We start from the raw sequence: 20,091 nt of genomic DNA, 5'->3' as shown, positions 1-20,091 counted from the left end.
ACCACAAGCAAACCTCTACACACATGTGGCCAGACATCATGACTGTTGGCAAATTGAAAAAGAGGTTTGTTTATGTTTTTTGGGGGGTTGTCTAAGGATGACTCCAGGCCTATATTTCTCAAACTGAGTGAGCTTCTCTACTGTGGAAATAAGTACTCAGTGACCATGTGGCATACGTCCCGTCCACTGTTATGTGAGGTGCTGTGACTGTAATGCATCTGTCATATGGCAAACTGAACATCTACCAGGTTCTGGCAGAGGATGACTATGGCAAGCAGGCCACAAATATGAACCATATTTGTAAAGCGCGCAATCACCCGGGATGGTACCCTGCTACTGACAAAGGAGCAGTTTGGGCTGATCATGGACTCACCTTGTTGACGAGCCAAGCCTTCAGCTTCTTGCGGAAATTCAAAAGTTTTAGAGGTGGCAACATGTGTAGGGCCAGGTCATTCCTGGCTTTTAGAGCCAGGTAAGAGAAGTCACTACTGCCTGTTCTGGTGCTGCGTTTGCACAGGGTGCGTGCTAGTAGGTTTCTGAAAGCTGAGGCTGTTCTTGAGGAATTGTGGGCCTATGTTATATAAGGCTTTGAAAATGTCTGTCAGGAGTTTGAAGGGAGAGTGTTTATGAATGAAGAGTCAGTGAAGCTCTTTGAGATGCAGTGTGGTGGGAGGTTGCAGGTCAGCTTGGCTGCTGCATTTTGTATGGTTTAGATTCATCTGGTTAGTTGAGTGAGGTCGTAATTGAGTAAGTGAGTGCAGCACTGACGATGTTGAGTCCTTTGATGAATATGAAGTGACGGCATGTGTATCTCTTCTACCTTAACTATCTGCTTTCTACCTTTGCAACATCCCTATGAAAGCATACCTAACCCAAACTTTTCCTTCCTGTTCATGTCTCTGTCTTCAAAGTCATGACTTATCCCATTTACTTACCACATGAACCTTTACCAATGCTTTCCGTGGCCCCTCCCTGTTCTTCTTGTCCTCTCCTCCCATGTACTTGTTGTATTCAAGTGGGCACGTAGACATCCAGCCTGCCCGAGAATTTTACTGTAAGCCGGTCATTGGAATACAATGCTTTGGAATGTTTGGAGCTTTTCACAAACAAGCTCGGCGACTTGTAAGTGTACTGCATGCCACAGTACCAACTTCATACAGTTCGCCATGCTGCTCTACTACCATCTAGAAATTTCACGGATAAAGATTATAGCCTTTATGAAGGAGTGGTTGAACAAGCTCCCATGCAGTCTTTGCCATGACTCCTACCTGGAATGGTAACCTACAGGATTCATGGCTTACATTTCTTTCTTATTATAAACATAACAAACAATACATCAGCAATTCAAGGGTTGATTACATCAGGCCACAGAGCATTAGAATACGTGTCATCCCCATTACTACCTCCACTCCTCCCTGAACCCCGGGCCCGGTTGCACATAAAACAAAATCAGTACTGTCATAAACATAACCTATCTATAGGTGGGACTCTCTTCGCTGGTGGCGAGGAGTGCCTCAGGCAGACAAAGAAGTTTTAGGTATTTTGGACAGATAAATTCGTGGAAATCTGACGTCAACAACTTCAACAAGCATTTGCAATGCAATAGGTCTCGCATTTATAAGAGTTTGAGCTATTGGCATTGTAAAATTACAATGCCTTTTATTTATGTTTTGGTTTTAAAACAAAAGGCATTGTCATTTACAATGTCAGTAGCATAAACTCGCATAAAAGCAGTGTGCGGCGTGCAGCAGTGTGCGGCGTGCAGCAGTGTGCGGCGTGCAGCAGTGTGCGGCGTGCAGCAGTGTGCGGCGTGCAGCAGTGTTTCGTGTAGCAGTGTGAGGCATGCAGCACTGTGTGGCGTGCAGCGGCGTGCAGCAGTGTGCGGCGTGCAGCAGTGTCGTGCAACATGCAGCAGTGAGTAATGCAGCAGTGTGCAGCAGTGTGTGGCGTGCAGCAGTGTGCGGCGTGCAGTGTGCAGCAGTGTGTGGCGTGCAGCAGTGTGTGGCGTGCAGCAGTGTGTGGCGTGCAGCGGTGTGCGGCGTGCAGCGGTGTGCGGCGTGCAGCAGTGTTTTGTGTAGCATTGTGTGGCGTGCAGCAGTGTGTGGCGTGCAGCAGTGTGGCGTGCAGCAGTGTGGCGTGCAGCAGTGTTTCGTGTAGCAGTGTGCGGCGTGCAGCAGTGTGGCGTGCAGCAGTGTGAGGCGTGCAGCAGTCTTTCGTTTAGCAGTGTGTAATGCAGCAGTGTGTCATGCAGCCGTGTGCGGCGTGCGGTAGTGTGCGGCTTGCAGCAGTGTGCGGCTTGCAGCAGTGTGCGGCTTGCAGCAGTGTGTGGCGTGCAGCAGTGTGTGGCGTGCAGCAGTGTGTGGCGTGCAGCAGTGTGTGGCATGCAGCAGTGTGTGGCGTGCAGCAGTGTGTGGTGTGGTTTGTAAACAAAGGACATCAAAGGAAGGGTGGGAGGGAACGAGCATATGGGGTGTGAGTTATAACGAAAGTTAATTGTTGTAAGAGGGGATGCAGGAAGTGAGGCCGAGCGCGCGCTGGCGAAAGCAGTCTGCTGCTTTCAAGTCCGATGCCAGATGCCAGCTTCGCGCTTGAATGCCTCACATGCACTGGCCATAAACCGCATTCCTAAGGTCTTGTGCCCCTTACTAAATCTCTCTGAATGCGTGAGGCGGCGCACACGCAGGAAGTAGCTGGTGGCAAATGGAATGCGCGTGGTTGTGCGCGTAAACGCCACCCGATCCGCCTGGGAAGCCTTTGGGAGCATTTTCTGAAGCTCCTACATAAGTCTCGCTGCGCGATCGCTTACGCGATAGCATGGCGAGATCTAAAAATGGACCCCACAGCATGGGAAATGACGCACCCTGGTTGGACAAAAGGTTAGGGTTATGCGGTCCTTCCATAATATGTACCACATTCGATGCAACCATCCCAAGTAAGTGGGAATGTGCCCTGTATCCCATACCCCCAATGTGTCAAAATGTATTGTAAGGCTGCCCCCAGGGCCAGACCAATCTGCCTGCCTCGGCGGGATTTAAGTGGGAAGGCGAGCACGTTGGGGAGACCCAAGATAATGTAGGCCTGAAATCTGTCAAGTTATGTATCAAAGTGGGCATCAATGTCATTAAGTACCTGCGAACAGTAAGCCTCGAGTTTCGGGCACTCTCGTAGGATATGTAGTAGAGTGCCCGGGGACCCTCACTGGCGCCAGCACTCGGGTGATCTTGATGGGTTACATTTGTGCAATCTGTGTAGTGTCTTAATACCAATAGATGACAACTTTAGTAGCTGTTTCGATTCTAGCCACGTTGTGAGCGGTGTGTCTTGCACAGTAGTAAATATCTTCCAATGTCAGTTCTCTACCAATTTCTGACTCCCAGCGTTTCTGGCTGGTATATTTGGAAGACTCCGCAGTGGGGCTCGTCATGCGGTATAACTCTCTGATGAGGCGCTTGTTGGAGGTCTTCGAGAGCAGCCAATGCTCAAAGGGGGTAAGCTGCCGCTCTGCTCCCGTACGGACAGATGGGTGCAGTACCCAATGGCGGATCTGGGTGTGATGTCAGAGCTCCCACTCTGGGAGCGCAAGGTTTGTTCATAGTGACTCGAAGAAGACCGGTCCCTCCAGGTCGAACAGGTGGCCAATAGATGTGCAGCCTGCTCAGTTCCAGAGGTGCAATGTACGGTCATGTAAGCTTTGGGTGAAGTCAGGATTTCCAACAATGTGCGTTAGCGGGGATTGGAAAGATGAAATGCCATTCCATCCCAGGCAGTCAGTGAAGCCTTGGTGATGGGAGAAAGATAGAGGGTTTTAGGTCAGGTGGGTCTGGGGAGAATGGGAATTCTCCACAGAAGCTGCCTCGCCAGAGCCCCATCCATAGATAACCAGCGTTTCTCTGACTCTTCGCGTGACCATTCCACAAAGACCCTAACACACCGGCATCAGGCAGGGACACCTAGCTTGCCCAGCGTACGCCGTCTTGGGTGCCTTGGAGCTCTGCTGTTACATTACACAATTTCCTCGGCTCGTTTGGACTTGCGACTACTCGTGGGGGGGGGACGGGGGGACGAGGGGAGGGTCATCGCAGCACCTTGCCCTTGCCATGGCCACTTGAAGTGGCAGTAGGGACCAAACCCACCCTCATAGATATGCTCCTCAAGACGCCTGGGGCCCAGCCCAGAGACTCCACTTCAACGCGGATGGGGCATCGGACTCAGAGTTCAGAGGCACCCTATTCGGGTTTGAGGTCACAGCCCAGTTTTTTATCAGGAAATGGTGGCGACAACCCTCCAGAAAGGCAAAGCCTCCTCCATGTTACCTCTCATCTTAGAGCGGCCGGGGTGTCGTACTTCTGGGGGCATCCCTTTCATTTGGTTTTCCACTTGGAGGGGAAATTGCACCAACTCTGGTCGCTGGATGAGGCGTGCCGACTGCTCGATCTGAAAGATCTTTCTCCGGAGCATTCCCAGAAAGAGCGTTGCAGCCGTGATGAGTGAAGGGAGCGGTCCCGGAAGAGCACAGGAGCTTCCCCAGCTGATCTACGCCCAGACCCAGAGACTCTTGAAGAGAGACAAGCAGTCCTGGTCTCACTGGCTGTAGACACGGCGAGCCCCACAGAGATATGAATGGTGTCGCTTGTTTCCTTTCTGCTGCTCCCCTTTTTATTTCTCTCCTTTCTCTCTGCAGGGCTCTGGCGGCGAGTGGGGTCACGGCCACCGATATCCTCCTTTTTTTTTTTCTCTTTTTTTTTTTTTGATCCGTAAACCATGGGGCTGTACACCTTGGACATTGACACAGTTCATGAGGTTTTTTCTCTATTGTTTGTTCTGCCCTTCGGGGCGTTTAATTGTTTTTTTTCTTGTTTGACCCAGTGGTAGATTCCATAAGTATTCATTACTGTCACTTATGCTCCAGACTAATTGACACTCCATTGCTTGGCTCACAACACGGGTGGTCGGCACAACTTAGGGGACCACTTATAGCAGATTACTATCGAAAGCCCCCATGACTAACCAATTGGTGTTTCTCACGCTCCACGTTAAGGGCCTCAATCACTCATTGAAGAGAAGCTCTATTCTCTCTTATTTAGAACACTCTGGCACCCACATCTTACAGGAGATGCATCTCCTACCCAAGAATGAACACAGGTTGCGCACTAAAGCTTTTCCCTTATCAGTACTTCTCATCTCTCCCTTCAAAAGCAGCAGGGGTGGCAGGTTTAGTTTCCAATACCTTCCGGGGAAAGACAGGACCTAAGCAGGCTGTGATAAAGGGCAGATTGCTAGCGTATTTGCTGATGGTGGGGTCCTGTACTATCACAGTGGGAACTATTTGTTCTCCCAATGAGGGGCAGAAACCATTTCTCGGCAGGGCAGGGACAGAGGTGTTTGGCTTTCAGGACAGGCTGGGAAGGGACCTGAATCTAGTACTTAATAATGAGATTGACAGATGAGCGCAACACCATGGCCAATCAGGGGCCCCTTCCCTAGACGGAGTGAGATGGCTGGCAGACGTGGGCCTCACTGACATCTGTAGGTCCGCACACCCACTGTCCCGTGATTATACATTCACCTCTCATGCACACAAGACCTATGCTAAACTTGACTATTTGCTTGACTCGCCGGAAGTTGCTTCCATAGTTCAGATGGTGGGGATTGAACCCCGCTGTTTATCCGATCATTCTGCTGTCTCTGTTACCCTTAGAGTTCCATCCTCTGGCCCATCTTCTTGAACCTGGCTCCTTTGTGAAACCTTACTGCAGCGCACGGAGGTCCTTGCCCAGATCACTAAGACAATCACCGACTGTTTGGCTATCAACAATACCCCGGATGTTGCAGTTTCTATGCTTTCGAACGCCCTGAAAGCAGTTGTCAAGAGGGAGTTCATTACTATAGCTGCTGCCGACAATAAGCTCCGTCGGGAGAAGAGGGAGCAACTAACTCTTCAAGTCTTAGAACTGGAATGTATCCATAAGAGAACTGGTGCTCCCAGGGTTTGGAGAAAGTTGGATGCAGCCCAGGCCCAGTTAGCTGGCATCAATATTGACAGGGCAGAATACACAGCGCTTCTCCTTCGTCACCAATATTATATCGGCGGCGATAGATGTGGACATCTCCTAGCTAACCGGTTGCACATTCAACATCAGGAGTCTGGAGTCCAAATGGTGGTTGCTGCCCAAGTACATGAGTGTAGGGACGACCCACACATAGTAGAGACTTTCTGTAATTTTTATTGGAACCTCTACATAGCGCAGGACCTTCCGCCTGACACTGCAATTGCATACCTCCAAGAGGGCTGTACCTCTGCCCTGACGCTGAGTCAGGTGGCTGAACTAAACCGCCCTGTCCGGATCGAGGAGGTAATTTCTAGCATAGCCCAGCAAAAGCTGTCCAAATCTCCAGGCCCAGATGGCTTCTCTGCCTTCTTTTTATAAGACCTTCTGCCAAATATTGTCACCACTCCTTATTAGGTTATTTAATGCAGTTGGGGATTCTTCCTCTCTCTCCTCCTCCATGCTCATGGTATCTATCATGCTCCTCATACAGGCCCATCTCCCTTTTGAATGCGGACTTTAAACTCTTTACGTGCATTTTAGCTGCCCACCTTAACCCCTTACTTCTGGCCCTTATAGACCCAGACCAAGCCGGATTTGTGTCACATCGGCAATGTCGCATTAATACAAGTCGAATCCTTTACCTTATAGATTAAGCCCAGAGATATTACCAGGAGAGGATGCTCCTGGCCATAGATGCCATTGACCATATTTAGCAGCCACTCTAGCTCATTTCGGTATTGGGGACAGGTTAACTAGATGGATTCTTAGCAGCTATAGTCAACCCACAGCGGTGGTCCGTGTCAACGGACATTCCTCCACCCCATTCCCCATAGTCAGGGGTACCCGTCACGGGTGCCCTCTGTTGCCTTTGCTGCGCCTGTACATGGAACCAATGGCGCACAGAGTCTGCACTAACCCCAAGATACGAGGGATTCTCTTAGAGGTTGAACAACACACCATAAGCTTATATGCAGACGATGTCATGGTGACCCTGAAGAAGCCCTCTACCTTCATACCCGCTTTCCTGTACGTGGCTGGAGGCTTTTGGTCGGGCTGCGGGCTTCAAGGCAAATATCCACAAATCACCGGCTCTCAATTTGACCCTCCATCCACACACACTAGACGCCTTACAGCAGACCCTCCCCCTTCAGTTGGCATCGATCTCTATCCCCTACCTGGGTCTCCACTTAAAACCAACAATCTCAGCAATGGTGGCCCTTAACTATCAAAACCTAATCCACCAGATTAAGTCTGACCGGCGACGGTGGTTACCTTACTCACTATTATGACTCTGACAAGTCGCAGCGATTAAGATGACGATCCTCCCTCTAGGTCTGTTCCTGTTTCAGGTTCTCCCTGCCGAGCCGCCCCCGGGACTTTGCGTTGCCTGCAACAGGTGCTTAATTGATTTGTGTCGGCCGGCAAACTGCCTCATCTTCGCAGAACTCAACTACAGGCCTCCAATTGAAAGATGTCGAAGGCTCCTGAATCTCTATAGCCACTTCAGGCCACCCAAATGAGTACACCTAAGGAGGAGCTATGCGGAGCGGGAGCGAGGGAGAGTGGCGTCTCTCGACGAGCTTCCCAACCAGCTCCAGCAATGTGAAGAGACAAGCCCCACCAGCAGCAGAGGAAGACCTAGGCGTGCAGAGAAAGCCGACCAGGGGTGAGCAGATGCAGGCAGCCCGTAGAATGCAGCCGAGTTCTGTGGGCCCTCCGTTCCAGAATATCCCAGAGTGTCGAGAAGGCTCCTTCACGGTCCAGTCCAGCTATATTGCCCCAATATGCACCTGATATCTGTGAAATAGCGCTGACTTTCAGTGCGTAGGCGGTTAGCAATGTCGTGGTCACCCAGGAAGGGTAAGATAATAACTGCCCGTGGTTTGCTAATGATGGGCAGGAAACCAAAGGTCCATGATGCCCCCCCGTGCTCCTTGCCTCATTCTGTCTCGTGCTGTGACACTGTGATGTTCCGAGGGGTGTCTAGGGGGCCTCAATGTTCCACGTGCTCCAACACTGTAGGACCCTATCCAGGATCATCCACTTGCAGCGACCAGACCAGCCACCGCACCGTATCCCGCCTCTCCTTCACAGCTGCGCACTGTCACTACCGTTGGGGACTGCCAAGGGAGAGGTCCAGGGCAAACGGCCCCCAACAGTCAGACCCTGCCTGATGCCATCCTCCGCCAGGAAACCCGACCCTCCTCACTGCCGCGGCTCCAGGCCCTTCGATGGGCACCAGCCGGTCTCTGACAACTGCAAGTGCCTCCCTCCAGATGCTGTCGGCCCGTCCAAGATCAGTGGGATGGGCGGGAGAGGTTCCCTCGGCTACGGCAAGGCCTGCTTTTGTCGGCCACAGCAAGCCCACGATCCACCCGGTCTTTATCAGGTGAAGGTGAATGGGGCTGATACTGTACGGCTGCCCGCTTCATTCCTACAGCTGTGTGCCGATTCCTCAGCTGTGGTCCGCCTGCTCTCCGGGGGAGGGTGAGGCCCAAGCCAGCCAGACCCCAACAGTCGGGCTCCACCCGGACGCCGGCTCACAACAGGGAGCCCGACCCTCCTCACCACCGCGTCTCTGGGCCCTCCGATAGCTGCATCTGCCGGGCACCAGCCAGTCCCGAGCAGCCACGGTCACCCTCCTCCAGGCGCAGTCAGCTCGTCCAGGCGAGATGGGCCGGGTGGCAGAGGTCCCATCAGCCACGACAGGCCCCAGAGTTGTAGGTCGCAGCCCTCCCAAGTTTCGTCCGGCCTCTGAGATCTGGCCGATGAGTGCAAAGGGGTGACTTAGGAGAGGTAAGGGGGATTACATTCAAAAGAAATAAATAAAGGAATGAGGGAGTGATGTAGCGCAGTGATAGATATTTAAAAGAAGGGTTTGTGGGTGGGGGCAGAGGGTCGCACAAGGGTACAGGGAAGGGGTAATATATAAAAAAAAAAAGAGCGGGAGGGGGAAGGGCACAGGGGAGCAGTGAAAGGTATTAGGACAGGGATCGGAGATAACCTGTAACAAGAAAATGCCATTACCATGCTTGGTTTTACAACGTAAAGGTATGCGTGGTAAAGACATTTTCATGGTAAAGGTTATGCGTAGCAATGGCATTCGCGTTGTAACGCATACGTTGTAAAGGCATGCGTTGCAACGTCATACAACCGTGCCATGTTGTGCCTGCACTGGCAGTCAGCTTGAGTTGGTGGTGGGACCCTTGGGGTGGCACAATATACAGTATATGATGCAGCCCTTGGGGACTCTCTATAGTACCTATGCGCTGGGTACCAGGGGCGCCATTCACTAGGGACTTACAGGGCTCCTAAAGTCCTGGCCAATTGTTAAACAATTGACCATGTCTTTTATTTAAGGAAAGAGTTCTGGCACTGGAGCCTGATTAGCAGGCTTCATTTCACTGTCAGATTTGAAAACAGCATCTATATAGTTCCAAAGGGGGCAAAAAGTGGACAGAGCACTGCCACAAAATTCCAGTTGCCTAACCCCACTCCCACCCCCCCACTGCCAACATGCCAGGATTTTCAGCCTAAACCAGGGTTTTCCTAGTCTGTCTTGCGGATAAGAGAAGTATGGAAACCGACTGTATTGTTGCAGGGCCTACTCTGCCTCACATCCTCCTGTCAAGGTCACTGCTTCAGGGCAGTTGACCCATCTCCAACAGTGATATGACCCATTTTGAACTGGACTTTCTTTGGTTTCCTCATTTTTAGGTCTTGCCTGACCCAGCGCATGCGCTGGTCTGGCGAGACATATTGAGAGGGCTCCAAAAAGTGCTACCAGGCCAGCCTAGAGCTACAGTGCATGTGCGCGGGCGCGCGCGCAGCGGTTTACCGCGATTACTTTTGCGGCCGCATGGCCGCTTTGATGTTTGATCGCAGTCGCGATCACTTTCACGGCCACACGGCCACTTGGCATAGCCAATAGGTCTCGCTTTTGGGACCTTATAAGTATTTAGTTATGCAACTGTTGCATGGCTAAACACTTATAAGGTCCCAAAGGCGAGACCTATTGGGTATGCCAATGCTTGTTTCTCCTCTCCTTGCAGTAAGAGGTATCTACCTCTGCTAGCCCTATCTAAGCCAGGACAACACCCAGCTTACCCAAAGAGGTTACCGACAACTGAAGTAACCCCACCATGGCCAGCAGGGTCAGGGGGCCTAACATGCTGTTTGGCATGGGGTCAGACAACAATGCATTTAATGTACTTATTGAACAACTCAAACCCATTTTGATTCTGTTAGGTGAAATCTATTCAGTACCACAGTGTGGTCATTTTTAGGTCTTGCTTACTAGACGGCACATGCGCTATCTGTTGTTAGATGTATTATCAGTTTATATCCCACCCATTGCTTACCATTGGTTGGCTTAATTGTCACTCTCATTTACTATCTTCTTATTAGCTTGTGTGGACTTGACTTCCTCTTCATACATTTGTCCCTCCGCTGCAGCATGGATGCAATTCTTTTGTCCTTCCAATGCTTGCTTTTCAGGCGCTTTTTATTTATTTTCGGTAAAGCCCTTCCTCTTCGTACATTTGTCCCTCCCCTGGAGCATGGATGCATTACTTTTGTCCTTCCACTGCTTGCTTTTCAGGCGCTTCCTATTTATTTTCGGTTAAGCACTTCACAACAATGCACATGTTTTCCGTCTGTCTCCCTCTTACTTTCCCCCGCCCCGAATTTGTGTTGCTCTTTGTCCGTGTGCATCTCTTCTTCCCCTGTGATGCACTTCTGTGTTTTTCCCCCTTTTTGCTTTGTCGTCCATCTGCTTCTACCCCAGGCTCCACATTACACTCTCTTGTCAGCTTGTTTCCACAGCTTCACATTCCTTTCTCGCTGTTTGCTTCCTTCTCTGTGCCCTCTGTGTTTGTTCGCCCATCTGCGCCCCCTTTGTTGCCTTTGCCCGGAACGTGCTGCTTCCACCTCCCTCCTGTTGCTCCCCCTCACCCTCCATCTGTGATTCCAACTCCTCTTCCGTGTTGCTTGCTCCACCCACTTACGCTATCTTTTCTTTTTTATTATGCCAACTCGGATCCAATTTTTAGGATGGTTTCACTAAGCTTGCTTCCGTCTTCTGATGGGGAGGCTTGGCTGCACCTCAATTAGAAGCCGGCAGACCTAGGATCGAATGGAGCCTTTCAAGTTGCAAGCAGCCATCTCAGTGTTGGTGCCCATGTGCCACACTCCTGTCCATGTATGAGAAAGGGGGATCAGTGTGCGTCACCACAGTTTTGTAGTAACCTATTCTATTGCTCTTGTAGTAACCTAGTTAAATATTGGATTGTCACTTTTTTAAACGTTTTCTTGGCAAGCCAAGGTATTATTAGGATGAGCTCACCAGTAACACGCCCGCAGTGTTGGTTTTCGTATCATGCCCTCATACAGCAGTCTTTTTGTGATCCAAAGATTACTGTGCTGAGATGTAATCTTAATTTCCATAGGATGTGGCATACACATACTTCAATAAACAGTCTGAGTGCTGATGACATAAATGTAATGCTCACATCAGCAGGTTTTTATGATCTCCACATGTTTCTTTGTCTCTCTTACACATGCACACACATACCCAGATTACCCTTTTCATCTTAAATGTGCATTTCTGAGAGAACCTGTAAACTAAATTCCTAAATTAAACTAAAAACAAAATGAGATTTTGGCGGGAGATGCTCTTTTAGACTAGATCCTGATCATTTCTTCAGGGTTTACACTGTTCTCTCTCTCTCCATGGATGTATGAAATGTAAGTGTAATTTCTGTCTTAAGTTGTGTTTTCATCATTTCAATGAGCTGTAGTGCAATTTGGTCCCATCACTACACTTCTGTGCGCTTGATAACACTGATAGTCAGTATGGAAGGACATATTGATGAATTACATTTGTTTTCGTTTTATAACAGGGCCTCTTATCGCTAGCACTGTCTGTTCATTAAGAGATAAAGAAAGAGAAAAAAACTATCATCGGGACTCCCAACTCTCTGAAAGAAGAAGCAAGATTGATCGCGTCACTAGTGAGTAAAATGTACATTAGCTGTGAATTATCAGTGATGCCCAGGCTGGTCCCCTCCAAAGATCACACACATGTAATTGCCTATTTAACCACAGATACGCATGTTCAATCATACAAGTGCACCAGGTATCTTTTTTAAAGCGATGCTGAAGATGTGGCCAGTGTTTTGACCCTTTTAGTCACTTCCAGTAGTTGCAAATGTACAACACCTTGAAACTGTTCTTATTCAAATAATTGGGTGTGTTTTAGCTTTTCTTTGGTCTTACCATCTTCACAAAATGTACAATGACTTCTCCGTTGTAGCAGTTCTCACTTTGCTCACGAATAAAGCTGAATGCTTATGTGCTGCACTTTCTGTTAAATCACTAGGATGCTTTGAGATAAAAGGTGACTGATAGCATAAATAGCATGAAATGATCTGGGTTTTTTTTCAGTTCTCATTTTCCTAGTGTAAGACTTCTGGTAAAATGGGATGGTCTTATCCACTTTGTAAGGAAACTGAAGGATGCGTTCAGGTGCACTCAGTTGCTTATTTGTTTGGCGTGATTGCTGTTTGGATTGCCTTTGACATAGAAGGTTTTGTATCTGAATTAGAGTTTGGGGGCAGATAAGTTTCGCATCAACTGCATCCCAGATTAAGCTAGCAGTGATTGTCTTGTACATTGGATGTCAGTTAGCTAATAGTCAATGTATCGCTTACGATTTTTAGATTCCTGCTATTGTGGTGGAGCTCTCCTAAAGGATTCCCTATAATCTAAGCTGTTTCTTAATTTGAAATACTAGCAACACTCCCGTCTTCCATACATTTATTTAATTAGTGATGAGCTAGGCGAAAAAATTGAGGGGGGCCATTTTGATTTGATTTCTTCTGCTTATGAAGCCATAGGGAACGAGAACCAACTGTCAGTGTGTCCTCCAAGCTTCATTAAAGAGGAGATGAAAAGAGGTGGGCGATACTTAGAAGTTTCCATCAAAGGTTTATTTGTTTCTTGTGTGTAATCTTAAATTCATTGTCGGGAGCTTGCATGCATGCCATTGTCTGTAAAACTGTCAAGAGTACGCTGTTGGAAAAAGAAGGCATCACAGTAGGTAAAGTTCTTGGAATAGGTTATGGGAAATGGTTAGATTCACAAAAGTTTACAATAATGAATGTGTCCCATGTAAAAATGTTCAACAGTTTGCTTTTTTTCAACTTGTTTGATATTTAGAGATAATCCCTATATCTCTTAAAAACAGTACTGAGCACCATCTTGGCCCAGCTATTGGTAATGAGGTTCCTATTATTTTTAAATCAGCCAGCAAATAGTTGCATATCTTACTATGCAGATGGATTGTGTCATTCAAGGCACGATCAGTGAATCTGTTTATGTTCACAACATCAGAAATGTGTTCAAACCTACAGCCAAGACATTGCAGAAAAAAATCTACCTGAGAGCAAAGGAAGGCAATGACCAGATAAAGGGTGTAGAAGGGGGAAAGAGAGACATGAGGAAAGACAAATAGGCACATATGAAAGAAGGATGGGTATGTTCTACAAAGAAAAAGGAGAAAGAACGGATATTAACACAGAACAGGTATTAAGACATATAGAGAAAAAAAGGTTGATTTTATTGTATGTATTTGGGGGAGTGGGGGTATTTACATGGTGCGTAAAGCAAGAGAAATTGACTCTAAGCTCTGTATACTAACCAATATGTCTGAATGTTAGCTGTCTAAGAATTGATTGCTTGGCTAGCAGTCTGTTTTATTCATCCAACAAAAATCACATGGCTCTATCTTGGCATGAAGACCACAAGTAATTTATAAAGAAACCAGGATGAACACATACATTGGAATATAAGGTGAAAGGAAAAATAAATAATATTAAAGTGACTTTGTAATTCATGAGTTGCTGTCCTCCCATAACAGGTGATAGAATGACTGACTCCAGTGTTTTGTTCAGAACAAGTAACACGCAATCCATGCATCTGAACAACACTCAAGCCTGGGAAGAAGAGGAAACTACTGATTGTCCAATCACAGGTGAGGAGCGTGACACTTTCCAGTCACTGGTGAGGAAGGTGATCCGAACAACCAATTCAAAACAGTAGTTGAACTTTGAAGCGGAATAGATATTGACTATATTAGTAGTGAGGTGCAATGTTGATATTGTCGAACGTTTGACACCTCAGTGAACCTATCCTGTATCACACTAATGAACATTCTTTGTTACATCTGTTGTATCTTCATCTTTTTATCCGCAGTGGTTAATGAGCATTGTATCGACAACAGTATCTCCTACTATCCAATTTAAACTGTTACTGGAAAAAGAAAATGTTTGCTAATGCCCTGGTCTGTAGTACATGCCTTCTGTCCTGGCTTCAGTTAATATAGGGATTTTTTCCCATTACCTCTCTGTCTGTGGCGGCGAGAAATGGACTTGACAAACCTTTATCTTCCTTCTAGCCGGAATGTTAAGTTAAAAAACAAACACATGTTTGATGAAAAAGAAAAGCTAATTTCATTCTCATCTTAGGGCTATTTTTGAATGTGTCGTAGCTGGGGGCCATGTTTCATGATTTGCGCCCAAGATTTTCTTGTGGTAACATCACTTGTGTACTACCCCCCCCCCAGTCAGGCTGCTCCAGAAGTCACACTCTGCCCTGTCCCAGGCAGATATCTAGAGCGTAGAGTCAGACAAGATGGCGGCGCCTGTGTGCTGATCACTGCCTCTCCCCATGTCTTGAGGGATAGACAAAGTGCTAAGGAAAACCTGGACTTTTCGAAGTCCGGAAGTGATGGGATTCTGCTTTGGGGAGCTGAAGAACACTTGATGCGCGGAAAATGTTACAGGTGTGGCGACCCCACTGGAGGTCCTCCTAACGGCAGAGTCTGTCTCTAGAAGGGCAGAGACAACAAGCCCTAATGATGCGGCACTCTTGAGGATGTCAGTCTCTCATCCCTACATTCTCTACTAAAAGCCAGTTTGTCTTGTTTATTCATGTACATCGTTTTCTCCTCCGCTCTGTCGTTGCTGATTAACTAATAACCATTACAGGGCATACCAAGAGGCTTCTCCTCTAATGGGTTTAAGCAGGCTTCTTTGGCCTGTGTGTAGTTACGGTGGGTGAGAAGTTACATTCTTCTGTTCCATGAAATTCACGTTAGTCATTACACTAACATTTGGCTTTAACATGTTAGGAGACAGGATTCCCTGAATCCACGCTAGAGGCATCAGGACTGGCCTCTTCAGAATTCTCATTGGGGCTTGGTTTGTCATTGGAAATTTTTCATTTGGGTCGTTGGTGAGGATTACTTGCGTTCACTGGGCAGGGGAGCTAGAACTAGCAAAATGCAAGCTTCTCAGCTGCCGCTTAACTGCTACATTGCTCCCACTAAGTATGAACAGTCTGAACTCCCTGAGAAAATGGCAAAAAGTTGTATCCAGAAATGTAGCCCATACGCTGTATTACTGCAAAAAGATCTGTTTTGTATGCGGTATAAATTATACTGTACCCCCTCATTTTTTGGATATCTTCTGAATTGAAGACAGCGAGGGTGGTGATTCTCTGTAAACAGCACATAGGGAGGGAAGGAGTTTAAAAAAAGACAGACGGGAAGGGCTGGATGTGGTCCTCATAAAAAACGAGGGGGTGTATTTTAGTGCAATACAGTAGTCCAAGGACAGCAAGCCAAGTAAACGGCTTGAGGTCTTCCCACTTTGCGATCCAGTGGGGCATGGTACAGGGTTCTTAACTGTCTCACCTCTTATTTACACCCTAAGTGAAACCCCTGTCTTTGAGGATTAGAGAAAAACCTAAGATTAAAGTAATAGCCTTTGTAGGGAGGAACAGAAGCTCTGCCTATTCACAGATGTTTTCTTACTTTCCCTGACCAATCCTGAGCAACCCCTTCTGGCTGATTTTAAGGAAAGTCGACCTGTATGAGTGAGTCCCAGGCTGAATGGAGGTAGGTAGGTGTCAAGGCAGTGCCCGCATCATCCACAAAGTGTCCCTCACATTTGTCGGGACCCTCCATTTCGCCTAAGGAGCCCCACTGTGCCTCTATTGAGGTTGAATCATTGACCGCCACCTACCTTGGGAAAACTGGTAAACACCAAAAGGCCATCCTCTGTTAGCGAGGATACCCCCAGCCCCAGACAGGGGCATGAACAAAACATGTTCCTAGGTCCTGACAAAGTGCCCCCTGATCACGGGGCTTTCATGGTACGAAACATGTTGACCGAACTAGTTATCACCTTAGAATAGTAGCTATCTTGGTACCTCAAGACCACACAATAGCACCACTGTTTATACTTAGCCTTGGTACCCTTCCTCATTACAATTTTTTGTCCTAGGCTACCAGTACCTATTTTTGTCACTAAGCACCCACACAATCCTTTCACTACCTCACTTGCATTCATCTATACGGTAACCTCAGATCACCAGATCTCCGATAAAGAAGCCGGTCATGCATTGCAGCGCCGGCCTGATGATGAGCGCTCAATGATGAAGTATGACACTCTAACAGGTGTGTGAGTGCACTAAGATCTGATTTTCAGATCGTCCAGCGACACATACCGGTGCCATCTGGTACAACTGTGTGTACCCACCTGACTTAGGAGGAGCTACACTTATTCTGATTACAAGTGATCTTATAGGTGTCATAAAAATAAATGTGTTGCTAAGGTGATTCAGCTTTTCCCCATTCAAACATGTAGATTCTGCTTGGACCACTCACAATCTTGTAGTTAATACCTGAAAACCACATAGGTTTTTCAAGAGACACAGTATTTTACAGCACTGCTGGAGGGTTGAAGATGGATAGATCAGACTGCCTTGCAGAAATCAAGGAGATGCCTCAGGAGACCATTGTGCTATACCAGTAACACTAGTGAACTACACAGTGATTGAGAAGATACTGTGACTAGTAACTGCCAGGATAAGGATATGTTTAATTTACATAACAATATATTTTATTCCTTGACCTTGATGGCAAACCTTTGGGCAGGAAGAGAGAGTTTCAAGAACTAAGACAAGAACTGATGAGTTTAGAGATGTGCACCTCCGTTTAATTTCCTGCAAAGTGAACCGTGCAACATGTAGAAAAATTGTGTACGTTTCCCCAGATTGCATATTTTTTTTAAGGTTGATAGGGCAGGGCATATGCTGTAAGGTAGGTGGGTGATTGGGTAGAATTTTATTGTAGGCCTTGGAAAGACCAGTGGTATGCGCTACGGAGTTTGGAAAATTTGAGTATTGTTTCTGTCCCTAAGATTGGCTTCTCTGTTGCAAGGAGCGCGTGGAGGATGCTTTGAGTGCTGTTTTATTTGATTTGTTTAGAACATCCTTCTTTCTCTCCAAAAGATGTTTAAACTGGAAGCTTTGCATTAATGCTTAGTTATTTTGTAAAGTGTATGAGGCACTATATTTTATTTCAGTTTTTGCTGGGTCTAACCATTTAGTTTTTTTGCGGAAAGTATGTTTTTGTGTCACCTGATCACTGATTTGGTTCCCAATAACATATTTTAAACAAACAAAAAAAAGAAACCATGTTTCTGGTCTCAACCGAACCACATGCCCTCCCTGGTACTCATGGGGCCATGCCTATGTTGCTTTGAAAGCAATGGGTAGGAGCCTGAATGTAGGGAGATCATCTTTTCAAGCTGCATGAAGGCACATGTTACAAACATGGTGGCTGGCATGTGTTGTCTCCAATGTCTAAGGTAACGATCTCCTTTCTTAGGCCCCACAAATTTCATTAAAACCTCCCTGGGAGCACGTCATTGAAGGTTGTTTTTAATTCTCTGCTGAGGTTTGTCTTCTGAGTTTCATGCTAGATGGTGACTTTCTGAACTGTTTTGGCAATCAGTGTAGCATTACAGTATCTTATACCAATTATAATTTGTGTGATATACCTGCATACAGTAGTCCTGCTTAACATTCCTGTTACAAAAAGAACTATTGATGGACCGAATGCAGAACAATGTCATACATTCACCCCAGTACAAAGATCTGGGCCTAAATCCATCGTTTTATTGCTCACATGCCATTCCAGTTTGGACCCAGCCATATGCAAATTAGTCTTGACCCTGTGCCCAATGGGAACAGTCCAGTCCGAACTGCCAGGCCAGGTCCTCCCTGGACTGGAAACAAGCATCCTTGGACCGGTTTCGGGGTTTCATCCCTTTTCAGCCAGGATAGCTTGATTCCAGTGGCATAGAGAGCACGGGACTCACGTCTGAGCATACCTGTCCCACTCGGGGTGACAAATGCAAAAAGAACTGTTGATGGACAGAATGCAGAACAATGTCATACATTCACCCCAGTACAGAGATCTGGGCCTAAATCAATCGTTTTTTTGCTCACCATGCCATTCCAGTATGGATCCCGGCCATATGCAAATCAGTCTTGACCCTGTGCTCAGACGTGAGTCCCGTGCTCTCCATGCCACTGGAATCAAGCTATCCTGGCTGAAGAGGGGTGAAACCCTGAAACCGGTAATAGGATGCTTGGTTCCAGTCCAGGGAGGACCTGGCTTGGCAGTTTGGGCTGGACTGTTCCCATGAGCCACAGGGTCAAGACTGATTTGCATATGGCTGGGTTCAAACTGGAATGGCATCGTGAGCAAAAAAAAATGATGAATTTAGGCCCAGATCTCTGTACTGGGGTGAATGTATGACATTGTTCTGCATTCTGTCCATCAACTGTTGTCTTTGCATTTGTCACCCCGTTTGGACAGGTATGCTCAGACGTGAGTCCCGTGCTCTCTATGCCACTGGAATCAAGCTATCCTGGCTGAAGAGGGGTGAAACCCTGAAACCGGTCCTAGGATGCTTGGTTCCAGTCCAGGGAGGACCTGGCTTGGCAGGTCGGGCTGGCCTGTTCCCATGAGGCACAGGGTCAAGACTGATTTGCATGTGGCTGGGTTCAAACTGGAATTGCATGGTGAGCAAAAAAACGATGGATTTAGTCCCAGATCTCTGTACTGGGGTGAAAGTATGACATTGTTCTGCATTCTGTCCATCAACTGTTGTTTTAACATTCACATTACAACTGTCTAACAGCCTTCTTAACAGGTGGGTAGCGATTGGGACCAAATAACAAGCTTTTGTGTGCTACATCTCCCTGCAGAAAATTGTCTTGACTCTTCACTGGCCTGCAGTCAAGTTTCAGACGAATTGGGTGATTAAGCATATGTTTTGAGGTCTCCTCCCTGGCTCAGTGTCCTTATTATTCAGCTTTCTCCCCTTGCAACTGCTGAGGATCGCAGGGTGTATCTGGGTTCCCCCATGCCTGACACTGACATACCTGCTGACAAAGCCTTTTCAGAGAAGAACAGAACCTGAGAAGACTTCGAAGACCCGAACAGTTTGAGAATCTAAGACCCCATCCCCTGTCCACACAGGAGAAGCAAAATTGGGAAGACTAGAGTAGAGCAGAAATACAGAGCAGAGAGAAGAGCGTTACCCACATTAAAGGAGTTTCTACCCGAGGGCACAGGATCTGCTCACCACATCTGTCAACTTGCCCAGGAGCTCTTCTGCAAAACCTAGGCTCTGTTCCTACGGGGTGTAAGTGGTGTGTAAAGCCTGATCCTGATTTCTGCAATTGCATTTCTTTATCTTGTCTGTTTCTGAAAAGGTACCAGTGCGCAAACGTTTCGCTGCCATAGTAATGCTATTAATGCCAAGTCTCTGGAACAACAATGAGCACAGTCCAAATGTGTCCATGCATGTAGCAGATAGGCCAGGGAACATTTGGCTACACTTTTATTTTTTGGACTAATAAGGTTTGGTTGACAGATCTGCTTTTGAAATCTAAAACCAGATCTTCAGAAGCAGAGAGGTGATGAGTTACAGAGGCGGGATTTGTCTAAAGAGAACGTGGCAAAATATCTAAATCAGCACTAATAAACAAGTTGTCTCTAGAAGATGCTCAAAGAATAGGAGGGGTTCATAGACTTTGGAAAATGTTTATTTTAAACTGATTTATGCTACTTTTAACATGTACAATTATCAATTTTCTAAAAGATGTAACATTATTGACCTGA

General features: G+C 47.2%; 1 protein-coding gene across 1 annotated transcript in view; it reads left to right on the top strand.

Annotated features, from left to right (window-relative positions):
* Positions 1-20,091, top strand: part of LOC146856132 (uncharacterized) — a 376,777-nt gene that overhangs the window by 308,332 nt on the left and 48,354 nt on the right. Inside the window, exons 25-26 of the mRNA XM_085651211.1 lie at positions 11,951-12,061; positions 13,969-14,082. Of these exons, the coding sequence (XP_085507337.1) occupies positions 11,951-12,061; positions 13,969-14,082 (225 nt within the window). The remainder of the gene's footprint in view (positions 1-11,950; positions 12,062-13,968; positions 14,083-20,091) is intronic.

The sequence above is a fragment of the Triturus cristatus genome, chromosome 4_1 (genome assembly GCF_964204655.1).
Source record: "Triturus cristatus chromosome 4_1, aTriCri1.1, whole genome shotgun sequence".
NCBI lineage: Eukaryota > Metazoa > Chordata > Amphibia > Caudata > Salamandridae > Triturus > Triturus cristatus.
Note: the sequence above shows the minus strand (reverse complement) of the source record. Positions and strands in the feature narration are given on the sequence as shown.